Below are 26,529 nucleotides of genomic sequence, written 5' to 3' on the forward strand. Positions count from 1 at the left end.
TTATATTAGTGCAATAACTTAATTGCAACAGTTTAACTAAATGCTTAATTGTTATGTACTGCACTAAAGAATGCATTATGGTTACTTTAGACTATATGCAAGATTTTTCACTAAACGTTCTAAACATACCTCTTTTCATCTCATGTCTTGGGGTACTTTCTTGAGAATCGGTCTGTGGCTTTATGTTATCCTTGGGACTTTTAATGATACACTACGATGCTTAAAACCCTTATTGATACATCAAGAATTTCACTTGTTTAATAAGATATTGACAATCTTCAAATACATGCATTTGTAGGCACTGACACATTGAAATGCTTGTGAATTTGCACATTATTTAAAATTTTCAAATGTACAACAGGGTCTCGTTTTGTCTGGACAGAGTACTAATAATTGGGGCATAGCTGTTGATTAGCTAGATAGATAGCTAGATAGATAGCTAGATAGAATCAAAGCATCACGTAAGGCTGTTAGGTAACTCAAATCCATTATTGCGCTGTACGCCAGCAGGTCACAATAATTACTGAAAGTAGCTCTGTTGGAACTGAAAAGGTTAAATCTGCATAGAGTTCCTATTTAAATGCCAGTGTTATTTGTCCAAACCTACAGGAGAAAGCTTTTTTTCTCATATTGAATAGGGTTCTTTAATAGGAGTACCAACACTATGAGTATTAAATCTACACAGACGATAAGGAAATCTAATTTCCTTTCTGAGGTTTTTATAATTTAACACCTTCATATACAGCGTATAAATCATGTTTGTTGTTGGAAATCAGTCCTCTGTTTTACATTTCACATACAAAACCAACCCGCTCAAATAAATTGTAGCCACATGGTTTTTGAGTCCATGATAAAGTTAGAAAATGCCTACATGAATGATCATTCTAAAAGTATAATGTCAAATATAGCTGTTTTTATGAAGATTCAGGGATTGAGTATTCTCATAAAATATGTTTGAAGGAAACTATTACTCGTGGAAAAATATTTGCACATCAATATAACCAGATGTATTTTTTCCCCAGTGGTAGCATGTGGAATCCATTGTATTCTGCAAAATTTTTGTTGAGTAGTTTCCTATCTGATTATCCACACAATCCGGATGTGTCAGTCGATGAGAAAGGTCATTCTGTTAAAACACATTAGTCATTCCGAACAGTGAAAAGGATCAGATTAGCTAATTATGGATTAGACAAAAAACAGGGATTTTCTTAATTCCTCTAGTAGCTCTTTATGTTTGTCGCCAGCCCTATAAAATTGCTGATACCACAACTGCAATCGACTCTGTAAAACTATTCAGTGACAAAGTAATAGGTAATCCAGAAATAATGGTCTCATCTTGGCCTAACCCACACGCATGAAAAATATAAAAAAATAATATTGTCCCATTCTTGTTAAACCCTATTTCATAACTTGCAATTTGATAACTATTATCAAATCTGTTAAAGCCATACCTAGGAACTTCCCTGGTTAAGCCACCGGAAGCTCTCTCTCTCTTGTGGCAATGAAGTGGGGCTTTCTGTGCTTGTGGTGAAGATAGATGCCCACACCTGGGTGAGGTTAGACTCAGATAGGCTTCAATGGGTTGGAAGTAAACAACGAGGAAAGTGACCCAGACACCTAGGTAAGTGGTAAGGTATGGTCACATCAAGACAACAAATGTTATACAGAACATGATAGTAGTCATGACTATTTGGCTACTAGGCATGTGTCTGTCTACCTGATTGTTATGAACATAATTTAAATGTATTTAGTAATTAAAACATTATATTCGTATGCATTAAAATAAGGAGAATGATGTAAAATGTATAGTAAGTACCTTTGATTGGTTTACATCATTATGTAAAGGTTCCTCTATATTTACGAGCACTGCATTGGAGGCAAGACACTATGAAAACCTACTTTATGATGTTATATGACTAGACAGATTCTCAGACAGACCAGCCCTTGTGAATCACTCGTGGTCTCCAGCAGAGTGTCGACGAATTGTCGTCTTATGTAAAGACCAGCATGTGTCTCGGGTGATCAGGTTGGGTAGGAGCCCATGTGCGGAGGATACTTGGGGTTCAGTCTGTAACCCACGGTGCATGATTATGCAAACAAAGACACCACAAGCAGAAATCCAGGTAATGCAATGTATTTTATGTATATAACAGGACCAGCAAATAAGGGTATTACAGTCAAAGCATGAAACCAGACGTATGGCAAAATAAATACCGGTAATAAGTCTTTTGGCAGAGAGCCCGCTTGGAAGGGCACGACAGACAGAGAGCCCGCTTGGAAGGGCACGACAGACAGAGAGCCCGCTTGGAAGGGCACGACAGACAGAGAGCCCGCTTGGAAGGGCACGAAAGGCACACGGCCCGCTTGGAAGGGCACGAAAGGCACACGGCCCGCTTGGAAGGGCACGAAAGGCACACGGCCCGCTTGGAAGGGCACGAAAGGCACACGGCCCGCTTGGAAGGACACAAAGCAGGGAGTCCCCTTGGAAGGACACAAAGCAGGGAGTCCACTTGGAAGGACACAAAGCAGGGAGTCCACTTGGAAGGACACAAAGCAGGGAGTCCACTTGGAAGGACACAAAGCAGGGAGTCCACTTGGAAGGACACAAAGCAGGGAGTCCACTTGGAAGGACACAAAGCAGGGAGTCCACTTGGAAGGACACAAAGCAGGGAGTCCACTTGGAAGGACACAAAGCAGGGAGTCCACTTGGAAGGACACAAAGCAGGGAGTCCACTTGATCAGGACACAAAGCAGGGAACCAGGAACAGTACAGGTGCAGAGCCACAGCAGAAAGGTCCATAGACTTCAATACAAAGGCCCTGACTGAAGGGAAGGGCAGATTCATAAAGGCAGGGTAATCCAGGTAACAAGGCCCAGCTGCATGTATTGACTAGGGGTCAACCCAGGTAACAAGGCACACCTGATCCCAGTAATTGAGTTCTGAGTGCTCCAGAGGGCGGAGGGTGGCCACTAGTGGTATCAGATTTCTATACCACAGGTATGAAAAAGCCATGGTTCAGGCAGTGAAAAAGTGGTTCCTGACAGCATGTGATGGGAACGATGAAACCAGCCACACGGACAACAGGTTAAAAATAAGCCACGGCGGTTAAAGGCAACACAATTGGGAGAACTTTAAATAAACTGCTTCAAATGTGAGGAAGCTTTTTTAGCAAACCTGCAACAAGGCAAACACTTTAGAAAGTACAGCTGTGTCAACACAATTGGGAATAATACTATATATAAGCAGTGTGGGTGGATATGCAAAGGAAATATAACAATGAAAAAAAGTAACTTTGAGTAAACATTTCAATACGGCTACAGCTAAATTGCTCAGTTTAAACATTTTTAGCCCTAGATAAATTAGCAGCTGTGAACAATTAGCTTTGAGCAAAATAAGATTTCCCTTAAAGGGAAAATACAAAGTTACTGTACTAAGTCTTAGTAATCATCTGTTGGGTGCCCTGTGGTTACGTCTGTCATATAAGTGTTTATGGGCCATCGTTCAGCCATACAGCCAATGGCCTGAGTCTGAGTGGTAGTTACCCTTGTGTTAGAATTAGCAGGATATGGCAGTCCTGTGTGTACTTTTTGGCACCTAACATTACTCTAAACTTTTATAGACTCCATGTATAAAGTAAAAAATACAAATTTCTATCAACAATTAGGTAGCTAACAAGGCAATTTCCAGATGCATGCATTTTTTTTTTAATCCTTGCACATACAATCTTCAGGGTGTCTGGAGTAAGAAGAACCTCAGGCAACATTTAAAGCCTGACTAAGTTTTGTATCCTTTTTTATGCTTTTTCTTTAATGAGTGAATGGATTGTATTGACAACATTTTACAGCCTGCTAAATGACTGGGCCACTTTGTTTTGGTGACTCCAGGCTGAAAGCTGCCATTCTTTTCCTGGCAATGGTACTAATGGTATATGCCGTCTCATGATTGCACTAGGCTATAATCACTCATTGGTTATTGTTGTCTAACCATACAAACATAAAAAATCACAATTGGTGCAACCCATGCACAGAGAGGCAGCTCTCCACACCTCCCTGAGGACAGTCAGAGGTCCTGGGGGCAGCCCAATGAAGTTCCCATACAAGCCTCTCAACAGTACCGTTTTTTGTGGGATTTTCAGGCACTGTCCCAGGTAGCTACCCCGCTATCTCACTTTTACAGAGCGATGGGGAGCATGGGCCAGTTCTGGAGATCCCTCGATCTCCCCTGACCAGATCATGGAGGTGAAAAATCAAACACATTGAAATCAATGCATTGAAATCCATTGCAGCTCCCACCTTGAGGTGGCTATTCAGGTAATGAGACTGCTGTTATTGAATTGCTGTTGTGAATTAAAACCAGGCATCTGAAACATGATTCTAAGATATAACATATGCTGGTAAAAGTTTGAAACTGTTTTCTTTTTTGTGTTTTACATACTACAGTAACAGTAATTTACTCTCTATCTCTCGCCTTCCCACCATTTATGGATGAACACAAAACGCCTAATAAATAGAGGACATAAGAGGGGTCCAGAAAGGGGTCACCCCCTCGTGGGAAGACGAGAGATAGAGAGTAAATTACTGCTACTGTAGTATGTAAAACACAAAAAAGAAAACAGTTTCAAACTTTTACCAGCATATGTGATATCTTAGAATCATGTTTCAGATGCTTGGTTTTAATTCACAACAGCAATTCAATTACAGCAGTCTCTGAATCATGGAATTGTTTTTGTTGAAAATGTGCCCCCCTGCTGTATTTGGAGTCCAGTAAATTCCTCACTGCCGTCTCTCTTGGCTCCAGCCAAAGCCTATTGAGAGACCCCAAAATGCAGAAAGAAATTTACTGGATTAGATGAGCAATATATTGGTCCAGTTTGGAGGATGATAATTCTAGAATCAAGAAGTGGATGTTATTTGCATGAGATATCCCATGCTTCTTTGATTATGACTCCTTTTATTACATATTTTTGTAAATGTCTTTTCTCATGGTAAATTGCTTAAATATCAGATTTCTTTCACACAAAATCAGTATTGGTCCATTGAAAGTTATTACAGATATGTTTCTGATACCTTTTAGTAGATAGATATAGTTATAATCTTAAGAAGATTCCTTTAAGGTCTTCAAAGCTAATTGGGCTCTATTTATTATTGATAAACATAAAACATTGGTTTCCAAACTGCAAACAAGAAAAATATTTAAAATGTTGTAAAGTTATAAGAAATCTAAATGTTATGCAAAGAAATTATATGATCCCATAAGTATGATGAATTATGGAAATTATGGTGAGGAAAATTTGAAAACTGTTAGTGGTTTTGGGGTACCTTGTGCCTTTCACATGGCCAATGGAGGACACTTTTGTTTTATCAGAGATACTGTAGCACTCTCGGGACTTTAAAAAGTATATGCCCACAAACAGATGTTTTATAATCACTTTTATTTAATGAGAAGTCTGTGAATATTTGTAACTAGAGCTATCCTACACCTGCACACTTTCCAAAATATTTTTGGTCTAGTCGACTGACACTGCTTGATCCTGAAACATCAACAGAACTTAACCACTTTTAAGGTGGAATGCATTTTTTCCTTTGATCTCATAAGAAGCCACATAAAAGTCTAAATTACTTTTTTCTCCACATTTCAGAGAAAGATCAGCAAAACCACATCAAGGTTTATGCAACACTATATTTATTGTAGATATATTGTTTAACCCCTTAAACGCAATTTTTGCAATTTCTTCCTTCAACCGTTTATTTTCTTTTTCTCATTTAGTGTACCCACACATTTTTTTCAGTAAGGCTTTCTTTATTATATTCAGTACTGTGCAAAAGTTGTCAAAATAGACATGTTTATAGTTTATTTATTATAATTTATTTTATTTCAATCAATGTTTCGTGTGACCACTGAACCATAACCATATATATATATATATATAACTGCTATAAAAAATATTCAGTGTTTTACTGGTATATAAATTACACACAGTTAGCATTAATGGGTAAAAAAATTGCAAAAATATTTTTGTTTATTTGCCCCGGTTTGGTAACCACCATATATTCCTATATAATTTTTTATGTTAAACTTTCTAATTTTCATAAACATAACCCTAACCTACCTAATTACCCACTAATTAATCCCCATATTTTTAACTAAAAAGATATAAACTTAAAAATATATTAAAAAATCTGGTAAATAAATAATATATATTTATATATATTTTTTTTTTAAAAAAAAAGGCTCTGGAATGCAGGGAACCCTTTTTTAGTGTTTTCTCTCTCTCTCTCTCTCTGGCTTTTTTCATTTGATTGTATCCATAGAAGTGATCACATGCACAGAAATTTAGGAGATCTGCTATAGACTGACCGCTATTCATACACAATAGGGCTGGGGTGTCCAAGTTTTTTCTGCAGTGGGCCACTTCATCAGAATTGTATACGTGCGCGGGCCGCACTCATTTTTCAATGTGAGAAAATATGGCCTTTAATAAAATATGCAGATTAAAATAAAGTAAATGACACAAAGCCTTTACTTTTCCTCTCACTGATTTCTGGGCCTAGAAAGTTTTGTGACTACAAATTCAGGATTCAGGATAAGTAAAAATGAAATAGTTCTATTTATTCTAGGGATGCACCAAAATGAAAATTCTGGACCAAAACATTGCTGTTAGCAATCACACTCCTATCATGCCAAGTCAGCCAGTACATGCTGGTACAGGGTGGCTGTAAGTGATGTGCAGACCCCATACTGCTGGCAGCATCAATACACAAGGGGGGCAGCTAGCCAGGTTTCAGCATGTACTGGCTGACTGGGCATGATAGGAGTGTGATTGCTAACAGCAATCACAGTCCCATCATGCCTAGGTTCCAGCACTTACACATCCAAGCTATGACACACACATTCATTCATTCATTCATATACTCATTCATTCCCTCAATCACGCATACTCATTCAAACACCCTCCCCACCCCTTTACCTGCACTGCAGCTCCTCGATGCCGCTCACAGACTTCAGCAGGGGGCGCGGCCTCCCTCTGCATTCTCTGGTACTGCACAGAGGAAGCAGGACTGGAGCAGAGTCATGTGATGTCACGTGAACTGTGCTGGGTTCCGCTTCCTCTGTGCAGTACAAAAGACCCTCCCACAGGTAAGTAGCAGGGCTCTTGTTGTAGCAGGGCTCGAGGTGCAGCCAGGGCAACCGATCTTACGCGGGCCGCACCTCGAGGTCTCATGTTGGACGCCCCTGCAATAGGGCGACTTTTAGGGCTATACAGTGGCGACTCTAGAAACAATATATAGGGGGGGCACACAAGATACCACAGTCAAACTGGGGGGGGCATTAATAATTTCCACCCTTAAATCATACCACTGAAAAAACACACACACACATATATAGATAGATAGATAGATAGATAGATGTATATATATTGCCAAAAGTAATGTGCTATGGAATACTTTTGTTATTGGACAATACAATACTTGATCATTCAACATGGGAAGCCGGAAGCCACAATTTAGTACGACTAATCCTTGAAATCCTTTAAACAATACAATACCTTAACTTTTGCACTAAATGATTTCAGGGCCTAATATTAGATCCTGCTGCTGATATATATATAATATTAGCCCCAGTTGCCGATATATATATATAAATATATATATAAATATTAGACCCTGCTGCCGATAGCAGGTATAGATCAACACATTAACACACAAACCCAGCTTTGCATGTATAGATCAATTGAAATTCACTTGTGATCTCAGCACTGAAGGTATATATCAAATAAACAGAATCAGACATACAAATCCTGTATTTGCAGGTATACAATAATAATATATGAAACGTAGCATTGCAGGTATAGATCAAATAAATACATGGAAACAACATTGCAGGTATTAATCAACTGACATACAAACCCTGTATTTGCAGGTATACATAAATAATGTATGGAAACATAGCATAGCAGATATGGATCTACAGAAGAACACACAAACCCAGCTTTGCAGGTACAGATCAATTGGAATTCACATAAAAACACAGCATTAAAGGTATATTTAAAACCCCCTAAATTACAGGGATAGATCACAGGTTGCACACCCCAACCACACTGCCCATATAGAACCTGGCCAGCACCCAGATAACACACATAAGATTTGCCATCTTTGTCCCATATACACCATGCCTGTGCCATCTTGGTCCCCAAGGCTCAAACATCCTGCTAGTGCCATCTTTGCCCTTCCACAATTATACATCTATGATACACACAAACACATTAACTCATGCTCTCCCTCATTCAGACAAATCATCCACATATTAACTCATGCTCTCCCTCATTCAGACAATTCATCCACATATTAACTCATGCTCTCCCTCATTCAGACATGTCATCCATTTTAAGAAACTACACCCCTTGGAGCTTCAAATATATGGAATATGTCGCTTTGGCTAGAAAATATGTTTTTTCTAACCATAGCGACATGTTCATTTGTGTCTTGCGCACTCCAGTATTGTACTAGAAACACATGCAGCCCCTCGTTTGATGCGCCAAGGGATGTCGTTTTTGCAAATGTGTACTTTTTGTGCCATAATTTAACTTCCTACGTGAGCAGTAATGCCACGTCAAGGCTTCAACCCTAATTACTGACCATTCACACGCCTTTCATATCTCCATTTACTCGCAGAAGCACAAACCATACTTTAAATACATTCACTCACAGAAGCACACACCATTCTTCCCCCTTACAATCCCAAAGAAATGATGGTAAAGGGAGAAAAAAAATCACTTTTACAGCAAAAATAAGTTTTGCAGTAAAAATGCAATGCGCTCCAGGGATGAGATGGTTACTCACGTACCGCACAGGCTAAATGGCTGATTTTAATAATATTTACAGTTCATCAGGATTTCAAAAATTGCCTCCCTCTACCGTTAGCTAAATTTAACCCCATGATCAAAGGGATCATAGGATTAAAAATTAGTATCGGCCATTTTTAAAAAGGGAATGTGACTTTTTATAGCCTTTAGAGACCCGCAAATCATTTTTTTTACATTTTTATTTTTTTAACTTAATATTTTTTATTCTGGTTTTACAATCTATATACTGTTTGAAAGGTGAGGCGATTACCTTTCCAACGGTATATGTTGGGGGTATGTAGCTGCTTAGATGCCTGAGATACCTCTTTAACTGACAATTGTCAGTTGTTAATAAAGTTGCGCGGTGACGTCATCGGGTGGCCCCGGTGATGCTCTTCAGTTTGAGGGGCAGATCGCCGGGGTAGGTGGTGATGGAGGTCCACAGACCTCCATCAAGGTAGGGTAGTGCTAGTGACGGCATGGTGCCGTCGTTAGCACCTGACTGGGACTGCTAGCGACGGCACCATGCCGTCGTTAGCAGTCAAGGGGTTAAAGTCCCATTGCGGGACTGTCCTGGGTGGTTACAAATTCGGTGGGGGGGCAACAGGGGCAATTGCCCCCCCTTGCCCCCCTGTAGCGACGCCACTGGGGCTATAGTACACTGTCCTACACACATACCTAACAAACATTATGAACTACGAAAGAAGAGGGACTTAAAGGCAGGAAATTAGGGACCAAGAGATTTCAGTCCCTACGGAACAGGTATAATTGGGAGTTATGCATTCTATTGATGGGATTTGGCACTAGAGCAGGTGGTAGCACTCACTGGGAGGGCTACAGCAGGAACACTAGCCAATGGGACTATGGTGCGCAGTCTCCTTCAGGGGTGGGGCCCCTGAGGAGTTATGTGGTCTATGGCTCCATCGCGCTAGGAAGATTGCGGCCGGTGGTTTTATCTTACATTCTTGAGGGATCTTGCTAAAGTGTTGGGTGGAGAGTTACATTTTTGGTTCAATTTGTGGTTTGAATATTTGCATTTTATTACGGTATGTTTTTGTCATTACAGTGCGTTTAGAAATAAACGCTGTGGCTTCTTCAAACTCCAATATGGTGTCCTGTCGTTATTGGGGTTTGGGAGAAAGGCTAGTTCCTCTTAGGTCCACCAAGTATGAGTTATGTTAAGGGAGTTAAGGCACAAAATCAGGTGACTGTAATTTAAAAAGATAACGTGTCAAGCCCAACTTTAGAATGTACATATTGCTTGATTCTAGTCAGAACTAATTCCAGGTATTATTTTTGTTTTTCTGCCTTTACCCAACCTAGACACGTCTGCAGAATCTTAAAATAGACTAAATCCACATAATTTTGTGTTTAACACCAACACACAACCAACACCTGAAATACACCAATATAAAATCTTTGTGGTGTCTTAAAAACAGGGCCTACAGTGAAGAAAATGTATCTTGAGCCAAAATGACCACTATTATTTTTAGCTTGATTTAGTTTCATTAGTGCAGCACATGCATACTTTATAATATTTAACAGTTTGTTGTATGAATTTTAACTGTTTGGGTACCAAAAAGTTCCCCCTGGAAAAAATATATTTTAGAGATCAATATTTTTACAACACTAATACAAACACCCAGAAGCACAAATGAATGTACTAAGACACTCACACTTGCCCAGACATTCTTTCACACACATGCCCAGACATTCACACTAACACAACTACACATTCAACACTTACACACACTAACATATTTACACTGACATACCAAGGCACTCCACACTAACAAACATGTGCACACGCTCACACATGCTAACAAACCCAGGAACACTCACTAAAATAACCAGACACACATGCCAAAAAACCCAGGCACACACACACACTCACACATACTTCATCCCTACCTGTCTCACACCAGTTCCCATTACCCCTTTACCTTTCTGGAGCCTTCTAACTGCTTGCACACACACACACACACACACACACACTGCCCAAGCAGCCTCTCTTTCACTGAGGAGCCCACCTCTATGCTTAATGGCTGTGGGCTCTCCTTAAAAAAATAGCCTCCACAGCACCCCAGGCTGTACTTTGTGTAGTTGCTAGGGTGACCATATTTTGCACTAGCTTTGTATAATTTACCCATATATACTAGTAAAGCTGTGAATACATGTTTATGTGAAATTCCCAAATTTTATTTATAAAAATGATAAATATAATTTCAAAAGAAAGTCTTTTTTATCCCAATAAAAAGTTTGAAGCTCATATTTGAATACTATGGTTGTTAGTTTTCATGCTGTCTAGGATACACTAGGACTTTGTATTGCCTTCTTGATGCAAGCTTTTTGACGCCATACAGAAACATTTAATTATGCTTATCATTCCATATCACATAATAGCATACGTGTTCCACAAAGTCTAGTCAACCCATGGAGCACAGCTGATGACCAAACTGATTAATATTTTCTGATTTATGTAGCGCCGTCATATTTCTCAGCACTGTATAATGGCAAGTATATTTACAGTGACACAAATTGAGAGTTATGAGTAACATGAAACTCTGGTGCAAATCTTGAAATCAGTCTTATCATTAAAGCAAAGAACAAAATGTTCCTGCTTATTGGATCATACCATTATTAATAATACCATATTAACAGAATATGGTGATAATATCACATTCCAAACTTTTAAAACTCAGAATGCCTTTGTATTGTACTAAAAAGATAAATGCAAAGGAAGGGTAAAGAGTGTTATATACAGTATGCATACTTACAATCGAAATCTTTTTGATTGTATATTTTTTTTGGTATTTTATAAATTAGAAAAGTTAATGGCATGTGGAAACGTATTGTAATGAACTGCTTTTTACTTAAATGAGTCCACGTGATATACCAAGTCGATGGGGGCTCAATATATACTGGTAAAATTAAAGGTTATCTAGCATTTATTTGAAAGGACATTCTAGCTTTCTAATTGTGTTATCCCAGAGTACAGTTTACTAACTTGTGTTTTGTATGATACAGCCTTAAGGCATCTTGTTTTTCTTTTACTGGTTATGAATAAGTCCGTGCCATTTCTGAGGAATTACACGCAACTGTTCTTGCGTTTTCCATTACTTAGACTCACTCATTCCATTTCATTATGTTCTTTTTTTGTTTAAATGTATCTGTCAAACAGTGAATATTTCTAGGCCCCATGGCACCTCGGGCATAGCCTTGATGGTTAGTTTAATTGGCTGTCTTCTATGACATAAAATGTTGCGTACATCTGGCACGTTAACAGTTAAGGTGACAGATGGGATGTATCAGTAGGTCGTGCATCTTGGCATCCTTATTGACAGGCAATTCGATCTCTTTTTGTATTTACATTTTTTTCTTGTTACATAAACTTGCCATGACGTGTTCCAGTTACTTCAAAGAATGATATAAGGGAATTTAAAAAGACAAATTAATGTCATGCATATGAATGCAGAACTATATAGCAACCTGTGATTTGTTTAGAAATAGCTCTATAGCATCTGCTTTTTTGACTGACTATTTGTATAATGGATATTATGTGTATGTATATATATATATATATATATATATATATATAAATATACGCCATATCTTTGAACTGACCTGAAGCATAAAAAATTAATGGTCTGGGATTGTACTGTTTAACAGATAGATAAATAAGGAATTCAATATTTACAGGGTTAGCTGTAGAGTTCAGGCTTTCCCTCTTCTGAGTGAGTGGGTTTCTGAGGGAGGTTAGCCATGCTTTGGGGCAGGGGTAGCCCTTTGCGTGGTGGGGATAGCTATGCATGGAACCAAGGCCAGCGTTAGCAAGCCACAGGTGGGTAGGCAACAGTAATAGCCAAGTGTCACTACCTGCCTGGAAAAAGAGAAAATTATCCCAGAGACCTAGGGAAGCAGAGCTTTACCTGGATACTGACACCCCACACACACTCTAACACAGTACGCTGACACCCAACACAATCTAATACTATACACTGACACTCCTACACACACTCACGCTAACACTGTACATCGACGCACCATACCGAACATGAACACTCACTCTAACACCATACAGACACACACAGTTTAGAACAGTATGCTGACACCCCCCCAAACACACTCATTTTAGCACCCCACAAATGCTTTCATGGTAAACATGGCAAATATTTTTTTGAGTGTAGTAGGGCTATCTTCTCCCTGCCTGGGGGACCAAAGTGAAAAGCCTGTGTTTCAAGTTAAACATGATGGCCTCCTCTGTAGTAAAAAGTGAGGGTTTAATGTAACAATGTGTAGTGGATAGTTTGACAGAACAAGGTAAAACATTAATTGAAAGATAAGTTGTTGTTTTGTTAGGATTAATGGCTTTGCCTTGCCTTGTGACTAGATTGTTTCTTTGAAAAAAAATTTTCACAGCACAGCTCTCTGTGTGTATCAATACAAACATACTGGGCAGCATCTATACAGCTTTTCAGATTCATTCCTTGCTAATTTAGATGCATTTTTGGTAAATGCTTTCTGTATTTTGTAACACAAATGCCCTTTTTTTTTTTTTTTAGATAATGAAAAACCCATGAAGGTAATAGGTGATGATGATCTACTGGACCATGACCTTATAAGTGAATTGAGAAAAGAATATGGAATGACTTACAATGATTTCTTTATGGTCCTAACAGATTTGGACATGAAGGTTAAGGTAAGGCACGTATAATTAAATAAGTAAAGTTAATATTTTTAATATGGCCAACTTTAACCCCTTCAGTACCGGGACGTACCTGGTACTTCCTGGTTAACAGTCACCGGTAGGCCGGGACGTACCAGGTACGTCTCCTCCAAAAAACGCCCCCACATCACCACAATCGCGGTGATCGTGGGGGCGCTGCTGCTGCTGTCTGCCCAGGACTCCTGGGCAGACAGCACAGCCTGTCTAAGCCCGCCCCCAAGCCCACGATCACTCCCACGGAGTGATTCTCTAGGCAGAAACTGCGATTGCAGAAAAATCTGCAATCGCGGTTTCAGCTGCCACAGGCAGCTTCAGGGAAGGGGGGGGTATTGAATGGGTCACCACACAAGTGTGGGGACCTGATCCAACACCCCCCTGCTGCCTGATCGCTCCATGAGAGCGTCAGTGCAGCGTTAACCCCTTCAATGCCGCGATCGCGGCATTGAAGGGGTTAATTCCCGTTTTTTAGGGGGTTCTGCTGCTGGTGGTAGTGATGTCCGGATCATGAACGAATCGTTCATTTGATCCGGTTCTTTTTAGTGATCCGGATGAGTCGGTTCACTAGACTGAACGATTCGTTTGTAGCGGTTCAGTCTGTGAATCATCATGCAGCTGTAACCTGATCCTAGAGCTGTGAGTCATCTGCAGAGCACTCTGGGGTCAGGTTACAGCTCATTAATTCTCACAGGAACGATGACTCATAGAGTCAGAGATTCGTTCAAAGAGTCGAATGATCCGAAGAGTCGAATGAACCGAAGAGTCGAATGAACCGAAGAGTCGAATGAACCGAAGAGTCGAATGAACCGAAGAGTCGAATGATTCGAATCTTACAGGGATCCGGATCTTACAAGGATCCGAATCTTACAGAGATTCGAATCATTCAGAGAAAATCACTGATACCATACTTTTATAAATAAATGCATTAATAATGTTCACACTGCCCCCAGGATTTAGATTCCCCTGAGTTTGCCCCCCTTTACCTATAACTGCACCTACAGTTAACTTTATTAAATTAATTAAATTAACCCTCAATCATCAGCATAAAATTAACCCTTATACCCCATCAACCATAACTGCCCCTGAAATTAACCGTAAAGATCCCATTAACCATAACGGCCCCTGAAATTAACCCTAAATACTCCATTAACCATAACTGCCCCTAAATTAATTGCATGTACTCCAGATAAATTACCTAATAAATTGGTATGGTTGATGGGGTCTTTAGTGTTAATTTGGGGGCAGTTATGCTTAATGGGGTGTTTAAGGATAATTTAGGGGCAGTTATGCTTAATGGGGTCTTTAGTGTTAATTTAGGGGCAGTTATGCTTAATGGGGTGTTTAAGGATAATTTAGGGGCAGTTATGCTTAATGGGGTCTTTAGTGTTAATTTAGGGGCAGTTATGCTTAATGAGGTGTTTAGGGTTAATTTGGGGGCAGTTATGCTTAATGGGTCTTTAGTGTTAATTTAGGGGCAGTTATGCTTAATGAGGTGTTTAGGGTTAATTTGGGGGCAGTTATGCTTAATGGGGTTTTTAGTGTTAATTTAGGGGCATTTATGCTTAATGAGGTGTTTAGGGTTAATTTGGGGGCAGTTATGCTTAATGGGGTGTTTAGGGTTAATTTGGGGGCAGTTATGCTTAATGGGGTCTTTAGTGTTAATTTGGGGGCAGTTATGCTTAAAGGGGTCTTTAGTGTTAATTTGGGGGCAGTTATGCTTAATGGGGTCTTTAGTGTTTATTTGGGGGCAGTTATGCTTAATGGGGTGTTTAGGGTTAATTTGGGGGCAGTTATGCTTAATGGGGTGTTAAGGGTTAATTTTAGGGGCAGTCATGGTTGATGGGGTGTTAAGGGTTAATTTTAGGGCAGTCATGGTTGATGGGGTGTTTAGGGTTAATTTAATGGTGAGGGTTAATTTAATTAATTTAATAAAGTTAGCTTAAGGTGCAGTTGCAGGTAAAGGGGAATGTAAATCCTGGGGGCAGTGATTATGAATGTATTATTTATAACAGTATGGTGACATTCTCTGAATGATTACAATGCCAATGAAGGCAGAGAGTCGTTCAAAGATCCGGATCTTACAATGATCCGGATCTTACAATGATCCGGATCTTACAATGATCCGGATCTTACAATGATCCGGATCTTACAGTGATCCGGATCACTGTAAGATTCGGATCCCTGTAAGATCCGAATCTTTGAACGACTCTCTGCCTTCATTGACATCACTGGAGGCAGGGGGGAGGATTCATAATGAAAGGGGCGGGGCCAATCGTTAGTGTGCCTGCACGGAGTTACTGGAAAACAGTAACTCCGTGCAGACACACTGAGTGATCCGAAGATCCGGATCATGAATCGGATCATTTCAGTGAACGAATCGAAATGATCCGATTCACTTTAATGATCCGAACTTCCCATCACTAGCTGGTGGTCTGCCTGGAAGCCCAGGCAGACCAGCAACAGCAAAAACGAGCCCCCAGAAGTCTATTGGAGATAGGCAGCTTCAGGGACAGGGAGACAGGGTTCTTTGGTCTCCACATGAGTGTGGAGACCAGACCTCCCCCACCCCCACCCTTCCTCAGTTAACCCCTACCCCCTCTTCCTCAATTAACCCCTTCAATGCTGCGATTGTGTATGACCCCCATCGCAGCATTGCAGGGGTTAATATTAGTCCCCACAAGCTTGTGGGGACTAAATATCAATCAATGCTGTGCTTCAATGGAGCATCAGCATTGAAAGAGTAAAAAAAAAATAATGTAAAAAATAATAATTATAATTAAAAAAAAATTTAAAAAAATAAATAAATTAAAAAAAATAATAAAATAATAATAATAATAATAATAAAAAAAATAACAGCACTGACCTGAAAGTCCAGGGTGCTTCCAGGTCAAATGCTGGGCTGATCAGATCACTCCTGGCCAATAGGAGTGATCGGATCATTATGGCAGCCCACGGATGACCCTGCTCTACAAAGAGAGAGGGGTCATCTAGGGTAATTATGAAAAAACACAAATTATTAATAAATGAAAAAATCATAATTATTACCTGATCACTTGTCGGTGACATTTTAAGTCGCTGATTATTGATCGGTCTCCCTGATTGATGTCAGCGGCCTAAACCTGTCACTTACAAGTAATCTGATGAAAAAAAATATTTAAAAAAATGTAAATGCACATGTTCCAGTTTTGCCCTCATAGCTTCCTCCAAAAATACATGAACCATGCATGTGAGGCCTTGTTGGAACGGGGGGTGTTGGTGAACAAAATGTGGTGTTTTTTTTCCAGTGTTACACATATGCTGTGCAAGAAATAAATTGCAACATTGAAATGTATGCGTTAAAAACGCAATAAAATAATTTCCCTGTGAAGTTTGGCAGACATCAGTGAAGAAATGGCTGGCTGAAAACTGTCAAAACTACCCTAGTTGAACACCTTGACTCGTCTACTGTTCATAAATATATACTTTTATGGGGTAATTTACAGTGGGGGGGCTTCCAAAATGTCCCAAATGGGATATGGGCCCAGGAAACCAATTTCTGAAAACTTGCGCATGTTCCAGTTATGGCCTCATGGCTTCCTCAAAAAATGCATGAACCATGCATGTGAGGCCGTGTTGGAACCGGGGGGTGTTGGTGAACAAAATGTGGTGCTTTCTTCCACTGTTGCACATATGCTGTGCAAGAAATAAATTTTAACATTGAAATGTATTTGTTAAAAACGCAATAAAATAAATTTTCCGTGAACTTTGGCAGACATCAGTGAAGAAAAGACTAGCTGAAAACTGTCAAAACTACCCTAGTTGAACTCCTTGACTTGTCTACTGTTCATAAATATATACTTTTATGGGGTAATTTACAGCAGGGGGCTTCCAAAATGTCCCAAATGGGATATGGGCCCAGGAAACCAATTTCTGAAAATTCCAAATGTGAAAACGAAAATGCGCATGTTCCAGTTTTGCCCTCATAGCTTCCTCAAAAAATGCATGAACCATGCATGTGAGGCCTTGTTGGAACTGGGGAATGTTGGTGAACACAATTTGGTGTTTTGTTCTGCAGTTGCACATATTCTATACAAAATATAATATAAAATCTAAAGCAACATTGCAACATATGCAAAAAAAACCCCAAAAATATAAAAATACCTCAAAATTTGGCAGCAATTGGCGATAAAATCCCTGTTTGAAAAGTGTCAAAATGACCCTAGTTGTACACCTTGACTTATCTACTTTTCATAAACATATAATTTTGGGGGGATAATCAGTATTTGTGACAACTATTGCAGTTATTAGACTACCATGCCAAATTTGAAAAAAATTACATTTCAAAAACGTGATGCATGCCTTGCAATATTTGCCCTATACTGGTCAAAATAGATAAAAATCCTGGCCATGTTGGGTGGTTTCCAAATCAGGACAAGTTAATGAATATATTTGGGATAATTTTTTCCCATTGGTTTAATGCAGGGGTGGGCAATTAATTTTCCCATGGGGCCACATGAGAAATTGGAATGGTTTTAGAGGGCCAGACCTCTACAAACTACAAACTCCGAAGCCTTGTCCATTTTGTTAACTTATGTGCTGTTTAATAAAGTTATTCAAGCCTACGTCATTGGTAGAGGTGCTTGAATAAGTAAGGCCTGAATAACTATTAGCACAGCACAGAAGTGAACAAAATGAACAAGGCTTCGGAGTGCATACCGTATTTTTCGCTCTATAAGACGCACCTGCTGATAAGACGCACCTAGATTTTAGAGGAGAAAAAAAAGGAAAAAATATTTTGAGCTAAAAAATGGGCTAAAATATTTATTACAATAACTGAATAAGCTATGAACACAGTAAGACACACGCAGTAAGACACACACAGACACAGTGAGACACACACAGACACAGTAAGATACACACAGACACAGTGAGACACACACAGACACAGTAAGACACACACAGACACAGTAAGACACACACAGACACAGTGAGACACACACAGACACAGTAAGACACACACAGACACAGTAAGACACAGTAAGACACACACAGACACAGTGAGACACACACAGACACAGTAAGACACACACAGACACAGTAAGACACACACAGACACAGTGAGACACACACAGACACAGTAAGACACACACAGACACAGTGAGACACACACAGACACAGTAAGATACACACACACACAGTAAGACACACACACACAAACACAGTAAGACACACACACACAGTAAGACCTCCCTCCCTAACCCCCCTTCTCAGTATCTCCCCTCTAACTCCCTAACCCCCCCTTCTCAGTATCTCCCCTCTAACTCCCTAACCCCCCCTTCTCAGGATCTCCCCCCCCGCCCCGGTCACTTACCTTAAACTCCTGTGTTGGAAGCGTGAGGCGTTTGTCTCGGGTGCCGGCGCTTCACTGCTGATCGCCGGCGTCTGACGTCATATGCCGGCGCCCAGCGTAAAGCGCCGGCACCCGAGACAAACGCTTCCAACACAGGAGTTTAAGGTAAGTGACCGGGGCGGGGGGGGGACACCGGACTCATTGGTGAGTCACCAGGACACTCTTTGCGGGCCGGTCCGAGCTATTCAGCGGGCCGGATGTGGCCCGCGGGCCGTGCTTTGCCCAGGTCTGGTTTAATGTGTGTACAATTTGTATGTATACAAAACTGTAAAAAAATTCGTTTTTTTTTCATTTTTTCCCCACTTTTTCCAGTTTTTTTCAAACAAAACAATGTACTACCCAGCTTACTATGGTTTCAAATGAAAGCCCTACTTGTGCTGAAAAAAACAATATATGATTTGTGTGGGTGCACCAATTGATAAGAGAGAAATTACAGTTGAAGAAAGACATGGCAAAAACACAAAAACGGCTCCGGTCCTTTAGCGACACCCTAGCTTAAAAATCCCGGTCCTGAAGGGGTTAAAGTTAATAGAGACCTTGGTGATGCTCTGTTTTTTTGTTTGGTTCCTAGAAGCTCCCTAAGAACCTGTAACTTTAGGTCTCTTCTCCTCATACCCAGGTGCCCCTCTAATACAGAATCACCTCTTTATTTTACCCCAAACTAAATTCCTTTGTCCTCCCTACACCCACCACAGAAATGTTTCTGTGAGCCCTTTTAAAGAACTTTGGTGCTGGGCAGCCATTTTTATCCTGCTTTAACGATAACAATATTTAATGCTACCTATTCAAACTAATAATAATAATATGTAATACCTCAGAGCGTCTCTTCAAATGCTTATGACAGGGGTGTCCAAGTTTTTTCTGCAGTGGGCCACTTCATCAGAATTGTATACGTGCAAGGGCCGCACTCATTTTTCACTGTGAGAAAATATGGCCTGTAATAAAATATGCCGATTAAAATAAAGTAAATGACACAAAACCTTTACTTTTCCTCTCACTGATTTCTGGGCCTAGAAAGGTTTGTGACTACAAATTCAGGATAATTAAAAATGAAATACTTCTGTTTATTCTAGGGATGCACCAAAATGAAAATTCTGGACCAAAACATTCACATTTCACTTAGCCAAAACCAAAAATGACCCCCCACCTTTATAAATAATAATAAAAACTCACATTTTTTATAAAAGTAGGTAACACACCACAATTGGACAAAAAATTAGCAATATGACTTGGCATGATAGGAGTGTGATTGCTAACAGCAATCACACTCCTATCATACCCAGGCAACAAGTAAATGCTGGTACCTAGGCATGATGGGACTGTGCTTGCTGTGATTGCTGTTAGCAATCACACTCCTATCATGCCAAGTCAGCCAGTACATGCTGGTACAGGGTGGCTGTAAGTGATGTGCAGACCCCATACTGCTGTCAGCATCAATACACAAGGGGGGCAGCTAGCTAGGTTTCAGCATGTACTGGCTGACTTGGCATGATAGGAGTGTGATTGCTAACAGCAATCACAGTCCCATCATGCCTAGGTTCCAGCACTTACACATCCATGCTATCACACACACACTCATTAATTCATATACTCATTCATTCACAGATTAATTCCCTCAATCACGCATACTCATCCAAACACCCTCCCCACCCCCTTACCTGCACTGCAGCTCCTCGATGCTGCTCACAGACTTCAGCAGAGGGCGCGGCCTCTCTGGTTCTCTGGCACTGCACAGAGGAAGCGGGACTGGAGCAGAGTCATGTGATGTCACGTGGCCTCTGCTATGTTCCGCTTCCTCTATGCAGTACAGAAGACCCTCCCACAGGTAAGTCGCGTAAGATCGGTTGCCCTGGCTGCCGATCTTACGCGGGCCGCACCTCGAGGTCTCGCGGGCCTCATTTGGCCCACGGGCCGCATGTTGGACGCCCCTGGCTTATGACATATTATATTATTATACTGCTATAAGCAGTATAAGAGGAAATATTGTGTGATGAATTTAGCGTATATTAATACTAAAAACAGCTTAACTTATCAACCAAACTAGAAGATCCTGTGACTGTGGGGTTCATTGTGGCAGTAAGCCAGAATCCTTGCTCCCTCCCAATGGAGAACCAGGTAGACACTTAGAAATAGAATTTTGTATAATCTTACAGTTGTCTCTTGCAATAGGATGAGAAGCAGTAATACCGTATGTTTAAGTATATAAGTACTTTTTTAACAAGGTTAAAACACCATTAGATCAAGACGAATGTGAAGTATGCATGACACACAAAACAATATTCAGTAGTCCTACAGGCAGCCTCCGAGATACACTTTAGTTTACTTGAATTCTGTCATGGCATATTAATAAAAGAATTACTGTTTAAAATTCCTCAGACTGCAATGATAAAAAAAAACAATTTCTTGGATAAGTCAACATTCTTGTCAAAAGGCCAAGCTTGCTGGTTATTTGTAAGGTGTAGTCATAAGAACACATACAGAACAGTATACCATGTGTTTTGATAAGTCTTTATGTAAACATACTATTACACAATCTTGTTTCAGATTACATCCAGGAAACATGATTTCACATCTAAGCAGTAGGAAACACGGCTCTTGAGGATATGAAAGAGCTGTACTTATAATAAAATTATCTGTTCTTTAAAAAAAAACATTCTTGGACTAAAAATAAAGGAAATCTAAAATGTGGAGCCAGGCATGTGCCCATAGCACGAACCTATTTTTCAAAGCTGTGTTGCTGGGGATCAGGGACGGGACACAGCTCAGCTTGTGAAAAGATCCATCATCAGGACACATACATTAAAGGCATGGTACTCAGACTACAACTATATGATATAAAAAATACATAATATAATATTGCTTGACTGGAGTACATTTGTTAATGTAATTTTTTTGGAATAGGAAGCCAAAAAAATCTCAGGGGAATAGAATTTACCAAGCGTCACGTTTTTATATGAAGGATTACATGTATATATTGTAGGAGGAAGAATGGGTATAGGAGAGTTGTTTTACAATCAGTAAAACCTCTTGGTGGGATTTGCCCCCTGCTCCATCCATACCTCTTACACCAACTGCAAGTTTTCATTTAGATTTTACATACAAAATGCATATATAGGTGGGATGAATCACATTCAGCATCACAGAACATAGCATTTGACAGCAGATGAAAACTATTCAGCCCATCTTGTCTGCCCGTTGTAAAAACTGAGACCTTTATCAATCATTGGTCTTGACGTAGGCATAGGGCTATTCACAATCTCAAGCATGTTTAAATTATCTCACTATATGAGCCTCTACCACTCTCTCAGTAAAATAAAACTTCCTTATATTACTTTTAAACAGAGGCGTATCTACTGAAAATAGCGCCTATGGCAAGCACTGAAATTGTGCCCCTGTCCAAATATCTAAAATTAGCTAGCCTCTGCTGCCCATATATATATAAATATTAGTCCCTGCTGCCGATAGCAGGTATAGATCAACATACAAACCCAGATCAATTGAAATTCACTTGTGATCTCAGCACTGAAGGTATATATATATCAAATAAACAGAATCAGACATACAAATCCTGTATTTGCAGGTATACAATAATATATGAAGCGTAGCATCGCAGGTATAGATCAAATACATACATGGAAACAGCATTGCAGGTATTAATCAACTGAATAAGACATATTAACCCTGTATTTGCAGGTACACATAAATAATGTATGGAAACATAGCATAGCACATATGGATCTACAGAATAACACAAAAACCCAGCTTTGCAGGTAAAGATCAATTGGAATTCACATAAAAAACACGGCATTAAAGGTATATTTAAAACCCCCTAAATTACAGGCATAGATCACAGGTTGCACACACCAAAGTCAGCCCTGGCGTCCACACTGCCCACATAGAACCTGACCAGCACCCAGATAACACACATAAGATTTGCAATCTTTGTCCCCAAATAGCCCAGCACAAGTCAACTTTGTCCGGCCTGTGCCATCTTTGTCCCATATACACCCTGCCTGTGCCATCTTGGTCCCTAAGGCTCAAACCTCCTGCTAGTGCCATCTTTGCCCTTCCACAATTATACATCTATGATACACACAAACACTTTTACAGTCACTCACTAATTCACACTTTAATTCAGCCAACTCATCCACACATTAACTCATGCTCTCCCTCATTTAGACAACTCATCCACACATCAACTCATGCTCTCCCTCATTCAGACAATTCATCCACACATTAACTCATGCTCTCCCTCATTCAGACAATTCATCCACACATTAACTCATGCTCTCCCTCATTCAGAGAACTCATGCTCTCCCTCATTCAGACAATTAATCCACATATTAACTCATGCTCTCCCTCATTCAGGCAACTCATCCCCATATTAACTCATGCTCTCGCTCATTCAGACAACTCATCCACAAAAATAACTCATGCTCTCCCTCATTCAGACAACTAATGCTCTCCCTCATTCAGACAATACATTCACATATTAACTCATGCTCTCCCTCATTCACTCAATGCATCCACACATTAATTCACACTCTTTACTTATATCTACCCCCTCTCCTTCTCTTATCACTTTCTAACCCCTCTCCTTCCCTTATCACTTTCTAACCCCTCTCCCTGCCTTATCACTTTCTAACCCCTCTCCCTCCCTTATCACTTTATAACCCCTCTATTCCCTTATCACTGTCTAACCCCTCTCCCCCTTTGTAGTTCTCTCACCTTGAGGTCCAGCGACGGGAGCATGAGGCTTCTGTCTTCCTGCACTGCCCGCTGCTTCACTCCTGAGCGCCGTAATATGACGTCATATTTCGGCGCTCAGCAGTGAAGCAGCCGGCATCCGCGAGTGGCTTTTAAACACTGTCTTTTTTTTTTTTGATGCGGGGGAGAACGAGGGGCGCTGAGCGGTGCCTAGGCGCCCCTCTCTCTCCTCCGCATCAAAAAAAAGACAGTGTTTAAAAGCCGCTCGCTGGTGCCCGCTGCTTCGCTGCTGAGTGCCGAAATATGACGTCATATTACGGCGCTCAGCATGAAATGCCCGCGCCGGCACTGGCGCCGGGACGGAGGTAGAGGCCTCGTGGAGGAGAATGAGGGGTGCCGAGCGGTTGCTAGGCGCCCCTCTCTCTCCTCCACATCAAAAAATAAAAGACGGCGTTTAAAAGCCCGCCTTCAAATGGCGCCTATGGCAGGAGCCATAGGTGCCATACCCTAGATATGCCTCTGCTTTTAAACCTCTCACACTCCAGCATAAGACTATGGACTCTTGTCTAACATTTCTTCTCTGAAAGAAACTTTCCTTCCTGTACTTCGTTAAATCTATTAAGGTATTTAAATATTTCTGTCACATCTCCCCTCTCTCTTCTTTCCTCCATACATTCATTAGTCTTTCATGAAACATTTTACTCTGAAAACCAGTTACCATTTTAGTAGCCCTCCTCAGAACTCTCTCCAATATGTCAATATCCTTCTAGAGATGGGGTCTCCAGAACTGCACATAGGTATGATCAGTTTTGTGGTAGGACCATCACTCTCGTTCTGCTACTGGCACCTCTAGCAATACAACCTGGCACCTAGCTTTCCTTTTCCAGTGCTTTATTGCATTGCCTGCTTACCTTTAAGTATTCAGAAATAATTACTCCCAAGTCCCTTTCTTCTATTGTCACTGAGCGAACACTGTCATCAATGCTATATTCTGCCCTGGGATTTTTTTAAATAACTGCATTATTTTAAAGTTATCAGCATTAAACTGCAGCAGTCCCATTTTCTTCCCATTAACTTCCACCTTCTATCTCCTGCCATTGCCTTTACCAATTCAACTATTTTATTTTCCAAACCCAAACACTACAATTTATAAGTCTTTTTTTTTTAGGCACAGTGCCAAATGCCTTATTGAGATCTTGATATCCTGTATCTACAAAGATACATTAAATTAGTCTAACAAGATCTATCTGCAGTAAACCCATTCTGCTCCCGCTCTTGCAAACCATTTACATCCAGATATGTAACAATATATGTCTTTAGCATATTTAACCAGAACACCGTAAAATCATGTGTGTTTACAGAGCAAGAAGATCTACTTGAACTCTCCAAAGTAAAAATAGGCAAATCCATGGGACACATTTGGATATATCCATGGTTATAAAATAACTATTGGTATATCCCATTGTGTCCACTAGGACTAGTGTGGGAAGAAAACACTGTCCTTGACACCACCTCCCTAGCCATAAATTAGAATCTCTAATTTGCTGCATCTTACATCAAGTTTGCCATACATGGGTAAAACCTCTGGAACATGGATACAGCCTTTTGCAGGTCCTTACCTAGTTACCACACTGGCCTCCTAAAATGACAACTTATTTTACCACAGACAACATGTTGTAGCCCACGTCAGATCTTGACGCATTCAAGAGCATAGATTACAAGATATTAAATAGGTTGGGGCTTAAGAGAAGACTTTAAGACTAAAGACCCTCTTTATGTATGTAGAACATATTTTGTAACGAGGGTCTTTCTACATCCTAGCCTCTATTTATGGAAACCTATAAATTGCAGGAGTGTCTGTATTTAGGAAGGCCTTTTGGCTCCTGGTAAGCAATGTACTTGCAAAGATTTAGCTCCATATAAGCAACAGTATTTAGGTTAGGACCCACCTACATTGGAGTACTTTGGCGTAGTGGTGGGCTTAGCATAATATGGCCATATAATGTGACTAAAACTCCAATTTTGTCATCTTAGAAAGGTGTTTTTAAGTAGTTTTAACTACAGTCATGAGAGTTTATAATCTATTTGATGTGTGTGCGCTGATTTAGAGATTGTGTGTGTATATATATATATATATATATATATATATATATATATTGAACTGTTAATGATTCGTATTCTTAAGACAAATGTTAAACAAAGAAAGGCAGAATACCAAAGAGATATGCGGCAGTGTCTTTATTATAGATTGAGCACAATTTAAACACTGGGTGGTGGGCGCCTCAAATTCCTTAATGTGATTCATACAGCACCCATCAATCTATGCCTCTTTTTATTTCTGCACCTCTTCTCTTCCCTTAGCTCCATTTTAGGGGTTTAAACCAAAATATGATGGCTGTTGGAGACCTGGGTGGCCCTCTGTGGGCCCCTGAGAAATGTATTAGACCTGCCGCTTTTGTCCTACACATATGTCATTATTGAGTTCTCTAGTGTTGTTTCTGGTAAGACAAATAGACCCCTATAGAAGACCATTGTAATTGCGAACTCACACAAAAATGGAATGTTTTGGTTCATTGAAAAATGTAGACGGCAGGTGGGTGTTATTATGTGACAATGTTTAGTTCCATAAAGGTGACAAGATTCTAGAACTACTAGGTATCTACTTATGTGTTAATGAAACAAATCCAAGTCCTAGAAAAGAAAAACCAAGTCTACTTCAAACGGGGTTTATTCAGGCACTAACATTTTTCACAAAGGACTACAACTACGAGGTTATTTCAGTTGCATCTTTACTACAGATTAGCAAAATACACCAGACCGCATAAACCTTAGCCAATAATTTTCCACTTACTGGTGGCGTTTCCATA

At 40.1% G+C, this 26,529-nt stretch overlaps 1 protein-coding gene across 1 annotated transcript in view; it reads left to right on the forward strand.

Annotated features, from left to right (window-relative positions):
• LOC149298291 (coiled-coil domain-containing protein 80-like) overlaps nucleotides 1-26,529 on the forward strand; it is a 48,816-nt gene that overhangs the window by 11,706 nt on the left and 10,581 nt on the right. Inside the window, exon 3 of the mRNA XM_089487475.1 lies at nucleotides 13,406-13,542. Within this exon, the coding sequence (XP_089343601.1) occupies nucleotides 13,406-13,542 (137 nt within the window). The remainder of the gene's footprint in view (nucleotides 1-13,405; nucleotides 13,543-26,529) is intronic.

Source organism: Sceloporus occidentalis, unplaced genomic scaffold (genome assembly GCF_023333645.1).
Source record: "Sceloporus occidentalis isolate IW3139 unplaced genomic scaffold, rSceOcc1.0.p SCAF_33, whole genome shotgun sequence".
NCBI classification, from domain to species: Eukaryota; Metazoa; Chordata; class Lepidosauria; order Squamata; family Phrynosomatidae; genus Sceloporus; species Sceloporus occidentalis.